Source organism: Salvelinus fontinalis, chromosome 1 (genome assembly GCF_029448725.1).
Source record: "Salvelinus fontinalis isolate EN_2023a chromosome 1, ASM2944872v1, whole genome shotgun sequence".
Classification (NCBI taxonomy): Eukaryota; Metazoa; Chordata; class Actinopteri; order Salmoniformes; family Salmonidae; genus Salvelinus; species Salvelinus fontinalis.
The window spans coordinates 100,569,152-100,583,473 of NC_074665.1; the positions used below are offsets into that span (position 1 = coordinate 100,569,152).

The 14,322-nt window shown below is 44.9% G+C and overlaps 1 protein-coding gene across 1 annotated transcript in view; it reads left to right on the plus strand.

Annotated features, from left to right (window-relative positions):
* The window catches only part of LOC129862304 (protein eyes shut homolog), a 344,128-nt gene that overhangs the window by 282,892 nt on the left and 46,914 nt on the right, over window positions 1-14,322 (plus strand). Inside the window, exon 23 of the mRNA XM_055933847.1 lies at window positions 3,218-3,390. Within this exon, the coding sequence (XP_055789822.1) occupies window positions 3,218-3,390 (173 nt within the window). The remainder of the gene's footprint in view (window positions 1-3,217; window positions 3,391-14,322) is intronic.

Genomic DNA, 14,322 nt, shown 5'->3' on the forward strand with positions numbered 1-14,322 from the left:
TTGTTGCTCCTAGATGTTTCCACGTACAATAAGAGCACTTATAGTTGACCGGAGCAGCTATATCAGAGCAGACGTTTAACGAACTGACTTGTTGGAAAGGTGGCATCTTATGACGGTGCCACATTGAAAGTCACTGAGCTCTTCGGTAAAGCCATTCTACTGCCAATGTTTGTGTATATAGATTACATGGCTTGATTTTATACACCTGTCAGCAACGGGTGTGACTGAAATAGCCAAATCCATAAATTTGAAGGGGTGTCCACTTACTTTTGTGTATATATAGTGTATTTTGTATAGAAATCCAACGTGCCCCTGTTAAAGTAAACTATGTACTGTATATTACACTGAACACATTTTAACACAGACATAAGTGTTCATCATGTGGTAGTTTTTAGATAACAGGTCAGACATACCATCATGTGGTAGTTTTTAGATAACAGGTCAGACATACCATCATGTGGTAGTTTTTAGATAACAGGTCAGACATACCATCATGTGGTAGTTTTTAGATAACAGGTCAGACACATTTAGTTGCCAGTGAAGAGAGTGGCGGTCACTTAATCCTGCAGGAGCTACATGAGTGGTTAACACTTCAAGCCTACCACCTGACTGAGCAGTGTGTTAAAGCTCAATCAGAATGGAATTGATGTTTAACGGAGGTCCATAAAGCAGGACACTGACCTTACAGCTGATGATCATGTCATCATTAGTTCCTGCTGACCCTAAACACTGTGTATATGTCTGAAATGGCACCCTTTTCTCTATAGAGTGCAGCAAGTTTGGCACCATATTCCCTATATAGTGCAGTAAGTTTGGCACCATATTCCCTATATAGTGTAACTCTGTGTTGTTGTCTGTTCACACTGCTATGCTTTATCTTGGCCAGGTCGCAGTTGCAAATGATAACTTGTTCTCAACTAGCCTACCTGGTTAAATAAAGGTGAAATAAAAATAAAAATAAATAAATATAGTGCACTAAGTTTGGCACCCTATTCCCTATATGGTGCAGTGAGTTTGGCACCCTATTCCCTATATAGTGCACTACATACAGTATTATGTATAATATTTATTTTAGGGTGGTGTTTCAGAAGCTTCCTGTGACCTGCCACTCCTGGAATGTTCATACTATTACCTGATGGACATGAAATACAACCAGGTATTAGATCTACAGTACATATGAGATTAGCATGTTACTATGGTAACATTTACTATGTTACATATTCACCTTTTAATGAAAATAGATTAAAACGTTTAGCAATTTCTTAAAAAGAAAATGTACCGCCGACTATGTCATAATTTAGTTTAATATTGATTGTAACAAGTCGTCAGCTGTTATTTAAATAAGTGTGTGAATTACGTCTGTTCACATTGAGAAACATTACTGGGTCATTCATTCTCACGTCCCAAGTGGCTCCTTATTCCCTATATAGTGCACTTCCTTTGACCTGAAGCTGGGACGAGACCGTCATCATCACACTGACCACCACATGGAAGGAGATGAAGAAGATCACCAGAGGACCCTCGCTGTTAGAAGTAGGGCCAGAAGTAGGGCCAGAAGTAGGGCCAGATGTAGGGCCAGAAATAGGGCCAGAAGTAGGGCCAGAAGTAGGGCCAGATGTAGGGCCAGCAGTAGTGACATAAATAGGGCCAGAAGTAGGGCCACTGTGTAGGGGTTAGGATGCCATTTGACTGATAATATTTACCACCGTTAACAGTCAGTGTGACATTTAAGCTGAAAACAAGACTTGACTTTACAGTCTATTTCCCTTCCTTCTAAGAAGCGTTCCACACAGTCATTCCAACAGTTCTAAATTCCAGCGACAGAAGGTAAATATTTAATTTCTAGAAGCGAGTTTCTGGAGGAGAAAGTGAAGGAAAATACATCCCGCAGTGCTGGCTGCTCAAGGCCCATTATTAATTTATAGACGTGAAACCCCACCAATGCTTTCTCTATCTGATATTATACATTTGAAAAGTGTGTGCCTCTTACAGAGGAGCTTATGAAGTGTAAATAATACGACTAGCCTAGCCTCCACTTCCTCTCCAACCCAGAGATAAAGCAACCGCATGAATATGAATTGAGAAAAGGAGAAGGGGATATGGTAGGAGAGTCATGTGTATACTTTTTGGGCCATATGTTTGCTCAACCACTCCCAATCAATTGGTTTCCTGCAGGTTATTTTCTGCGTCCTAAATGGTGCCCTATTCCCTATATAGAGCACTACTTTTGACCAGGGCTCATAGGGTATAGGGTGCCATTTGGGACACTGGTTATTATCTGCATTCACTGAAAGCACAGATGTGTTTACATTTTTGTAAGGAGCAGAAAGAGGCAGAACACACACACACACACACACAGCTGCTGTTGAATCTGATGTGTTATCTGAATTAAATCTATAACATAACACCTGTCCATCTCCTCAACCAGCCAGTCCATCCATCTAACGAGGCAGCTCCTTTCTGCAGAACTCCAGTATGTCATACTGGATGCATTCCATCTGGGACTGATGGAGATATTGGTCATATCTTAGCTCGTCTCTATTGATTCATCACAGAGTTCAATACAGCGTTTTCCTCCATGAAGATGTTGATTATTTCTCTCTCTCTCTCAATTTAATTCATTTTATTGGCATGATGTAACAATGTACATATTGCCAAAGCTTATTTTGAATATTTACAATATAAAAATAAATTTTAAAAAATGAGAATCAAAATTGTCAACGGGACAACAGTAACAACAATAACCAAGGGTCAAAATAACCATACATTCAACAATAACAATAAGCATACAGTAGAGTACATGTGCAGGTTGATTGGTCTGTCAGACACTGTCTCTCTCTCTCTCTTTCTCTCTTTCTCTTTCTTTCTCTCTCTTTCTCTCTCTCTTTCTCTCTCTCTCTTTCTCTCTCTCTTTCTCTCGCTCTCTCTTTCTCTCACTCTTTTTTTCTCTCCCTCTCTCTCTCTCTCTCTCTCTCTCTCTCTCTCTCTCAATTCAATTCAATTCGCTATATTGGCATGACGTAACAATGTACATATTGTACATATTGTGCTTATTGTGCTTATTTTGGATATTTACAATATATTTACAATCTCTCTCTCTCTCTTCCCTGTACCTAGATAGAAACCACATCACTAGAACTACCAGGGTCCATTTCCTCTTGTTCCTAATGATCTCTCCTCTCTGTGTGTGTCTGTCTCTCTCTCTCCCTGTGTATAGTGATGCAGAGGACTGGTTCTGTGAGTGCCCTCCTCTCTACTCTGGTCGGCTCTGCCAGTTCACAGCCTGTGAGTGGAGCCCCTGTGGTCACGGAGCCACCTGTATCCCCAAGTCCTACCAGGAAGCTGTGTGTCTCTGCCCTTACGGAAGACAGGGCCTGCTGTGTGATGATGGTAAGATATAGACACAATATGTTATACATAATATATAACATTATAGCTATACATAATACATGCGTATCACAGGAGGCTGTTGAGGGGAGGACGGCTCATAATAATGGCTGGAACGGAGCTAATGGAATGGCATCAAACACAAGGAAACCATGGAAACCATATGTTTGATGTATTTGATATCATTCCACTGATTGCCGCTCCAGCCATTACCCCAAGCCCGTCCTCCCCAATTAAGGTGCCACCAACCTCCTGTGAAGCATATAAGGCATACAGTGTGACAGGGCCTGCTGTGTAGAGGAAGGTTAGACCCATAAATACAGTACTCTAATACCCGTTTCACACTACTGAGCCGTGCCGAGCTGTACTGCACTGGCCTGGTTAGTCATTCACATTGACCGTTGTTGCTGGACACTTGTTCTTGTTTGAAAGGATGACGTTTGATATGGCCAGCACGATAAGGATCATGTTGGCACAGATGTGTGTAAAGGATACAAAACTTCAGGGCATCTGACCTGGTTTCAAATAGTGTCTGTTTTCTTTCAAATATTTCAAATGCGCCTGATTGACCTGGCGTAGAGCAACGGGACCAATATAATAGTACCAAAAGTGCAAACCCCACCTAGCTGGCACTCCAGGCAGGCTCAAATCAAACACTCAAAGTATGTGAAAGAAAACACATACTAGTTGAACCCAGGTCTGCTCCACAGTCTCAGGGATCGGTTGAGAGGCAACAGTGGAGAGATGAAAGATAGTGAAGAACAGCAAGGAAGTAAAAGGGAGAAGTTAATGAAATGGAAATCCTGCTGGAGGAAAAAGCTTGTGTCTTCCTTTGCGAATGGATTTTCACATTAGGGTGATAATAATCAATAGCTTTACAAAGTGTATCTATCTACTCTGCTGGATGTTCCAGAGAGGCGGTGGGGCTCTGATAAGTTCTTAAAAGGATATTTTCTAAGTAGCTGGCTGGTTTAGTGCTTTGGTTTTCCAAGCAGTCACCTTCAATAAGGGTTAACCTACAGACAAGGTATGCGTCCCAAATGGGACCCTATATAGTGCCCTACATTTTTATCCAGAGCTACTTATAGGAGCGACTAGGGTTAAGTGCCTTGCCCAAAGGCACATCGACAGGTTTTTCACCTAGTCAGCTCGGGGATTCGAGCCAGCAACCTTTCAGCTACTGGCCCAACCTCTTAACCGCTAGGCTACCTGTCTCCCTACTTGGGCTTTGGTCATAAGGAGTGCACTATAAAGGGAAAAGGAGTGCACTATAATGGGAAATGGAGTGCACTATAAAGGGGAAAGGAGTGCACTATAAAAGGAAAAGGAGTGCACTATAAAGGGAAAAGGTGTGCACTATAAAGGGAAAAGGAGTGCACTATAAAGGGAAAAGGAGTGCACTATAAAGGGAAAAGGTGTGCACTGTAAAGGGAATTTTGGGTGCAGTCACGGACTATGAATCCAGTAATGTGTCCAGTTAAGATGAACACAAATACAGTATGGCACTATGCTACACTTAGAAAAGAAGGGTTCCTAAACGGCTCTTCAGCTGTTCCCATAGGAAAACCTTTTTTGGTTTCAGGTAGAACCCTATTTGGTTCTAGGTAGAACCCTTTTGGGTTCCATGTAGAACCCTCTGTGGAAAGGTTTTTATATGAAACCCAAAAGGGTTCTTTCTATCTGGAACCAATCTCTGTAGTTTACAGACCTGGCAACACTGTGTCCAATCTCTGTAGTTTACAGACCTGGCAACACTGTGTCCAATCTCTGTAGTTTACAGACCTGGCAACACTGTGTCCAATCTCTGTAGTTTACAGACCTGGCAACACTGTGTCCAATCTCTGTAGTTTACAGACCTGGCAACACTGTGTCCAATCTCTGTAGTTTACAGACCTGGCAACACTGTGTCCAATCTCTGTAGTTTAAAGACCTGGCAACACTGTGTCCAATCACTGTAGTTTACAGACCTGGCAACACTGTGTCCAATCTCTGTAGTTTAAATGAGATCGAAGGAAGAAAATGAAGGAAATAATGTGGAAAATTCATTTTCCAAGAGCTAAATCTAACTTGGGTTGTCTCTGCCATCACTGGCTGAACCTCTGGGTCAAATATAATGAACTGTAAAGTAAAACATAAGTTAGCCTTCTCCGAGCCAGAACGGACCATAGGGCAGGATCCTCTTTCTGTAGTGTGAGGCAGCCTGATGTACAAGTACACCCATTGGACAAGGCGCTGGTATAACAAACAGTAGTAGGAAATCATGTTCTGTTCCTCCAGTGTTAGAACCTTAATGTCCGCTGCCTTTCTGTCATTTATCTACGGAAAAATGGTCACGTTAATCAAATTAACATCCAATCAGATGCAAACATTCCATTGTCATGAATATTGTGAAAATAGGGGAAAAACAAAATGTTCTTATTCTGCTCTAATCTAATGAGGAGGCAGCTTGGTGGAGAGAGCTCTAATCTAATGAGGCAGCTTGGTGGAGAGAGCCCTAATCTAATGAGGAGGCAGCTTGGTGGAGAGAGCCCTAATCTAATGAGGCAGCTTGGTGGAGAGAGCCCTAATCTAATGAGGAGGCAGCTTGGTGGAGAGAGCCCTAATCTAATGAGGAGGCAGCTTGGTGGAGAGAGCCCTAATCTAATGAGGAGGCAGCTTGGTGGAGAGAGCCCTAATCTAATGGGGAGGCAGCTTGGTGGAGAGAGCCCTAATCTAATGAGGAGGCAGCTTGGTGGAGAGAGCCCTAATCTAATGAGGAGGCAGCTTGGTGGAGAGAGCCCTAATCTAATGAGGAGGCAGCTTGGTGGAGAGAGCCCTAATCTAATGGGGAGGCAGCTTGGTGGAGAGAGCTCTAATCTAATGAGGAGGCAGCTTGGTGGAGAGAGCCCTAATCTAATGAGGAGGCAGCTTGGTGGAGAGAGCTCTAATCTAATGAGGAGGCAGCTTGGTGGAGAGAGCCCTAATCTAATGAGGAGGCAGCTTGGTGGAGAGAGCCCTAATCTAATGGGGAGGCAGCTTGGTGGAGAGAGCCCTAATCTAATGAGGAGGCAGCTTGGTGGAGAGAGCCCTAATCTAATGAGGAGGCAGCTTGGTGGAGAGAGCCCTAATCTAATGAGGAGGCAGCTTGGTGGAGAGAGCCCTAATCTAATGAGGAGGCAGCTTGGTGGAGAGAGCCCTAATCTAATGAGGAGGCAGCTTGGTGGAGAGAGCCCTAATCTAATGAGGAGGCAGCTTGGTGGAGAGAGCCCTAATCTAATGAGGAGGCAGCTTGGTGGAGAGAGCCCTAATCTAATGGGGAGGCAGCTTGGTGGAGAGAGCTCTAATCTAATGAGGAGGCAGCTTGGTGGAGAGAGCCCTAATCTAATGAGGAGGCAGCTTGGTGGAGAGAGCTCTAATCTAATGAGGAGGCAGCTTGGTGGAGAGAGCCCTAATCTAATGAGGAGGCAGCTTGGTGGAGAGAGCCCTAATCTAATGGGGAGGCAGCTTGGTGGAGAGAGCTCTAATCTAATGAGGAGGCAGCTTGGTGGAGAGAGCCCTAATCTAATGGGGAGGCAGCTTGGTGGAGAGAGCCCTAATCTAATGAGGAGGCAGCTTGGTGGAGAGAGCCCTAATCTAATGAGGAGGCAGCTTGGTGGAGAGAGCTCTAATCTAATGAGGAGGCAGCTTGGTGGAGAGAGCCCTAATCTAATGGGGAGGCAGCTTGGTGGAGAGAGCCCTAATCTAATGGGGAGGCAGCTTGGTGGAGAGAGCTCTAATCTAATGAGGAGGCAGCTTGGTGGAGAGAGCCCTAATCTAATGGGGAGGCAGCTTGGTGGAGAGAGCCCTAATCTAATGGGGAGGCAGCTTGGTGGAGAGAGCTCTAATCTAATGAGGAGGCAGCTTGGTGGAGAGAGCCCTAATCTAATGGGGAGGCAGTTTGGTGGAGAGAGCCCTAATCTAATGGGGAGGCAGTTTGGTGGAGAGAGCCCTAATCTAATGGGGAGGCAGCTTGGTGGAGAGAGCTCTAATCTAATGAGGAGGCAGCTTGGTGGAGAGAGCCCTAATCTAATGGGGAGGCAGCTTGGTGGAGAGAGCCCTAATCTAATGGGGAGGCAGCTTGGTGGAGAGAGCTCTAATCTAATGAGGAGGCAGCTTGGTGGAGAGAGCCCTAATCTAATGGGGAGGCAGCTTGGTGGAGAGAGCCCTAATCTAATGGGGAGGCAGCTTGGTGGAGAGAGCTCTAATCTAATGAGGAGGCAGCTTGGTGGAGAGAGCCCTAATCTAATGAGGAGGCAGCTTGGTGGAGAGAGCCCTAATCTAATGAGGCAGCTTGGTGGAGAGAGCCCTAATCTAATGAGGAGGCAGCTTGGTGGAGAGAGCCCTAATCTAATGGGGAGGCAGCTTGGTGGAGAGAGCCCTAATCTAATGGGGAGGCAGCTTGGTGGAGAGAGCCCTAATCTAATGGGGAGGCAGTTTGGTGGAGAGAGCCCTAATCTAATGGGGAGGCAGCTTGGTGGAGAGAGCCCTAATCTAATGAGGAGGCAGCTTGGTGGAGAGAGCCCTAATCTAATGGGGAGGCAGCTTGGTGGAGAGAGCCCTAATCTAATGAGGAGGCAGCTTGGTGGAGAGAGCCCTAATCTAATGAGGAGGCAGCTTGGTGGAGAGAGCTCTAATCTAATGAGGAGGCAGCTTGGTGGAGAGAGCTCTAATCTAATGAGGAGGCAGCTTGGTGGAGAGAGCTCTAATCTAATGAGGAGGCAGCTTGGTGGAGAGAGCTCTAATCACACTCTTTATCTCTCTCTCTGACACACACACACAAACACACACACACACACACACAAACACACAGTCTGAGCTGAGTGCCCTGATGTCAAATAGAGTCCTCTAATCATAGTGTGTCACATTGAGAGTGGCTGACATTTGAATTTAAATCCTGACACCCTCAGATAACATCACCGTCAATATATAGGGGCCCTGGTTTAAAGTAGACCACTAAATAGGGAGTAAGGTTCCATTTGGGACGTAGTCAGCGTTTTCCTCGTGTCTCGTTTGGACGTGCAGCTACTTACTCCAATGGTTACGCTAACTCGTTACATACATGTTGTTATAGATACAGAGTGGGTAGGAAGGTATGTCAACATACATCTTTTGACATTTTAAGAAAACAAGAATGAAGGATTTTCAGTTCAGAAAGACCGTTTAGAGAAAGTCTGATTTTGCTGTGTTTACTGTATTTGCTATTACAGTACCGTACTGTTCAGTCTGTTTGTTCAGCCTGTGGAATATTGAAGGGTTTGTGGAGTTCAAGGTTAGCTACAGAGAGAAGGGAAACAGTAGGAAACAGTATGGATGTGTGGTGGATGCTGTTAAGCCCAATAGCCTTTAGAAAAACATAAACAATATGGATTGTCTACACTGAGTCTACAAAACATTAAGAACACCTTCCTAATATTGAGTTGCACCCACACCCTTTGCCCTCAGAACAGCCTCAATTCGTCCTGGCATGGACTCTACAAGGTGTCAAAAGCGTTCCACAGGGATGCTGGTCCATGTTGGCTCCAATGCTTCCCACAGCTGTGTCAAGTTGACTGGATGTCCTTTGGGTGGTGGGCCATTCTTGATACACACGAGAAACTGTGTGAAAAACCCAGCAGCGTTGCAGTTCTTTACATAAACCAGTGCGCCTGGCACCTACTACTATACCCCGTTTAAAAGGCACTTCAATAAGTTGTTTTGCCCATTCACCCTCTGAATGGCACACATATACAATCCATGTCTCAATTGTCTCAAGGCTTAAAAATCCTTCTTTAACCTGTCTCCTCCCCTTCATCTACACTGATTGAAGTGGATTTAACAAGTGACATCAATAAGGGATCATAGCTTTTACCTGGATTCACCTGGTCAGTCTATGTCATGGAAAGAGCAGGTGTTCTTAATGTTTTGTCCACTCAGTGCATTTTTCTCTTGGAAATATGGGTTTTATTTTCCCCGACTTGTATCATCACCACCTTCCGGTCTTACAGCTCAAACTGATCTGGGACCTGGCTATCACATATATAACAGCAGAGATAATACTAAACTTCCTGTCTTACAGCTCAAACTGATCTGGGACCTGGCTATCACATATAAAACAGCAGAGATAATACTAAACTTCCGGTCTTACAGCTCAAACTTATCTGGGACCTGGCTATCACATATATAACAGCAGAGATAATACTAAACTTCCGGTCTTACAACTCAAACTGATCTGGGACCTGGCTATCACATATATAACAGCAGAGATAATACTAAACTTCCGGTCTTACAGCTCAAACTGATCTGGGACCTGGCTATCACATATATAACAGCAGAGATAATACTAAACTTCCTGTCTTACAGCTCAAACTGATCTGGGACCTGGCTATCACATATATAACAGCATAGATAATACTAAACTTCCTGTCTTACAGCTCAAACTGATCTGGGACCTGGCTATCACATATATAACAGCAGAGATAATACTAAACTTCCGGTCTTACAGCTCAAACTGATCTGGGACCTGGTAATCACATTTATAACAGCAGAGATGGTACTAAACGTCCTGTCTTACAGCTCAAACTGATCTGGGACCTGGCGATCACATATATAACAGCAGAGATAATACTAAACCTCCTGTCTTACTTATTCTCTTCATGATGCTGTGCTGTATGTCATTTCTGGAAGGATTAGATTGCAGTGTTATTTTTTGGCTTGTTGTAGGAAATATTTTCCCACAGTTGTGGGTGGATTCAGTAGGCTACACACAGTTCAAATAAATCTGCAGGCCTCAATCTCAAATGAATGGGAATGATTATTCATTTATTTATTTTCATTTGGGAATCCGACCTCTTCATTTACTTGAAATAGGCATCTGTTTTCTCTGCCTAGAAGCAATGTTGTGTATTTTCCCCATTGCTAGCTTTGATTGAATGGCAGCCAGCCATGTCAGCCAAGGTCTTATAATGTGTTAGACATTCATTCCCACGTGGAGAGGAGAACACCATATAAACTTCTACTGTACTTGGTGGAAATAGTTCATGTTGTATCTCCCAGAGCTTCTGGTATGTGGTCTATTGTAGTGTATAATAATACATTACTCCTAGCTACAGGAGTTAGGACCAGACTACATGAGGTGAACTCAGAAACTCAGAATAACAACAGCAGGCTTTATGGTGTCTATTGATTTGTGTTGTTCAAACCGTCGGTTTACAACAAATATAATAACACAAGCTACTCCCAATAAGTCAGCCTTAAGGCTTCCTGTATCAGTATAGATTGGGTGGGAGCAGGGGAAGGGTCGGTATAGATTGGGTGGGAGCAGGGGAAGGGTCGGTAGGTTATATTTTTAATGGTTGTGGGTGCATCCCAAATGGCACCCTATTTCTTACATAATGCACTTCCTGATGGACCTGGTCAAAAGTAGTGCACTATTTAGGGAATAGAGTGCCATTTTGGACGTAGCACCGCCATGTTCAGTTCATACCGACGGAGCGTAAGGAAAGATGTGGAATGCTTGAGGCACCTAGAGAGAAGAGACCAATCACTACTCTCAGTGCTATCACGCAGATGTAACATAACATAGCGGGCGCAAAAAGACGTCTGAGTGTAGTTCCCACATCCTGTTTCAGAAGAAAGAGAAGCTACTGTCGGTTGAATTAGCTGTTTTTCTGAAAAACGGATGCATGCGGTTACTGTAAAACCCACTTAGGATGTCAGGGAAAACACAGAACACCAAGATCTTCCACAACCGCTGAAACTGTCGATAGGAGGTTATGCCTGGGCTCCACCTACTGTTGTTGAACCTGTCGATAGGAGGTCACGCCTGGGCTCCACCTACCGTTGTTGAACCTGTTGATAGGGCGTCACGCCTGGGCTCCACCTACCGTTGTTGAACCTGTTGATAGGGGGTCACGCCTGGGCTCCACCTACCGTTGTTGAACCTGTTGATAGGAGGTCACGCCTGGGCTCCACCTACCGTTGTTGAACCTGTTGATAGGAGGTTATGCCTGGGCTCCACCTACCGTTGTTGAACCTGTCGATAGGGGGTCACGCCTGGGCTCCACCTACCGTTGTTGAACCTGTTGATAGGAGGTTATGCCTGGGCTCCACCTACCGTTGTTGAACCTGTCGATAGGGGGTCACGCCTGGGCTCCACCTACCGTTGTTGAACCTGTCGATAGGAGGTTATGCCTGGGCTCCACCTACCGTTGTTGAACCTGTTGATAGGAGGTTATGCCTGGGCTCCTCCTACCGTTTTTGAACCTGTTGATAGGGGGTCACGCCTGGGCTCCACCTACCGTTGTTGAACCTGTTGATAGGAGGTTATGCCTGGGCTCCTCCTACCGTTTTTGAACCTGTTGATAGGGGGTCACGCCTGGGCTCCACCTACCGTTGTTGAACCTGTTGATAGGAGGTTATGCCTGGGCTCCACCTACCGTTGTTGAACCTGTTGATAGGAGGTTATGCCTGGGCTCCACCTACCGTTGTTGAACCTGTTGATAGGAGGTTATGCCTGGGCTCCACTTACCGTTGTTGAACCTGTTGATAGGAGGTTATGCCTGGGCTCCACCTACCGTTGTTGAACCTGTTGATAGGAGATTATGCCTGGGCTCCACCTACAGTACAACCTTTTGTGCTTGTTGATGATATTTGATGGAGGAGGGGATTTGTACCCTGTGGATACCTCACTATCCTTTGTCAAATGTAGTGTATAGTGCCCTGAGCCATGACTATTCTGTCCTAGAAATAGCAATGTATATGACCCTTGACAAGAAGCTCAACAGGAATTCATGCTCATATCAGCTCTCCCTGCAAATAACCACAAAGAGGGGGAGGAGGAGGAGGAACAGGAAGAGAGGGAAGCTGCATTGCACTCAGGGAGCAGAGGTAAAAACATGCTGCATGCCACTGAGGGAGGAGAGGTAAAACATGCTGCATGTCACTGAGGGAGCAGAGGTAAAACATGCTGCATGTCACTGAGGGAGCAGAGGTAAAAACATGCTGCATGTCACTGAGGGAGCAGAGGTAAAAACATGCTGCATGCCACTGAGGAAGCAGAGGTAAAAACATGCTGCATGCCACTGAGGGAGCAGAGGTAAAACATGCTGCATGTCACTGAGGGAGCAGAGGTAAAACATGCTGCATGCCACTGAGGGAGCAGAGGTTAAAACATGCTGCATGCCACTGAGGGAGCAGAGGTTAAAACATGCTGCATGCCACTGAGGGAGCAGAGGTAAAACATGCTGCATGCCACTGAGGGAGCAGAGGTAAAACATGCTGCATGCCACTGAGGGAGCAGAGGTTAAAACATGCTGCATGCCACTGAGGGAGCAGAGGTAAAACATGCTGCATGCCACTGAGGGAGCAGAGGTAAAACATGCTGCATGCCACTGAGGGAGCAGAGGTTAAAACATGCTGCATGTCACTGAGGGAGCAGAGGTAAAACATGCTGCATGTCACTGAGGAAGCAGAGGTAAAAACATGCTGCATGTCACTGAGGAAGCAGAGGTAAAACATGCTGCATGTCACTGAGGAAGCAGAGGTAAAAACATGCTGCATGTCACTGAGGGAGCAGAGGTAAAACATGCTGCATGTCACTGAGGGAGCAGAGGTAAAACATGCTGCATGCCACTGAGGGAGCAGAGGTAAAAACATGCTGCATGTCACTGAGGGAGCAGAGGTAAAACATGCTGCATGTCACTGAGGGAGCAGAGGTAAAAACATGCTGCATGCCACTGAGGGAGCAGAGGTTAAAACATGCTGCATGCCACTGAGGAAGCAGAGGTAAAAACATGCTGCATGCCACTGAGGAAGCAGAGGTAAAAACATGCTGCATGCCACTGAGGGAGCAGAGGTAAAACATGCTGCATGCCACTGAGGGAGCAGAGGTAAAAACATGCTGCATGCCACTGAGGGAGCAGAGGTAAAAACATGCTGCATGTCACTGAGGGAGCATCCACAGACTATCAGTTGAAACTGACTATAGAAACTCAGATTGAGCTGTTGCTATAAAGCCGTGAAGCAGCCGTTCAATAAACACTGTGGAAATACAAAACTAGACTTAACAATAAACACTGTGGAAATACAAACCCAGACTTAACAATAAACACTGTGGAAATACAAAACCAATATAGAAACCAAATACAAAACCAGACTTAACAATAACACTGTGGAAATACAAAACCAATTTAGAAACCAAATACAAAACCAGACTTAACAATAAACACTGTGGAAATACAAAACCAATATAGAAACCAAATACAAAACCAGACTTAACAATAAACACTGTGGAAATACAAAACCAATATAGAAACCAAATACAAAACCAGACTTAACAATAAACACTGTGGAAATACAAACCAATATAGAAACCAAATACAAAACCAGACTTAACAATAACAACAGATTTTTTTCCTACATAACAGGCATCAATAATTCACTAGCCAAACAGAGGAGCACCGACCAGTCACAGAGGGGAGCTCTGTAAAGGACGGCACGCTGCTTGATTAGCGATTACAGCTTCCTCCTGAAGCGTCTTACCAGTTGGCGCCAAGTGAAAAAGCTAACAATTCACTGACGCAAGTGGAGACACCTCAGACTGAGGAATACGTTTCACAAATCCCCATGTTAGAACAGCTGTAGTGCAGAGTTAAGGGAATAGACTACCATTTGGGATGCAGACATTGTATGTAGACATGGAGGGCTAGAAGGGCTGAGGGGAAGGAAAGAGACAAAGAAAGAGAGAAGCAAATAATGAGAAAGAGAGAAAGAAAGAGAGAATATGCAAGTTAAAATATATTTGCTGAGATGTAGAGCCTAATGTTGTGTGCATGACCAGGGTCTGATTGGTGTGCCGAGATATGCCTCAGATGTTTACTTGATTCTGGGGAGGGAGGGGAGAGAGAGAGGAGGGAGAGAGAGAGGAGGGAGAGAGAGAGA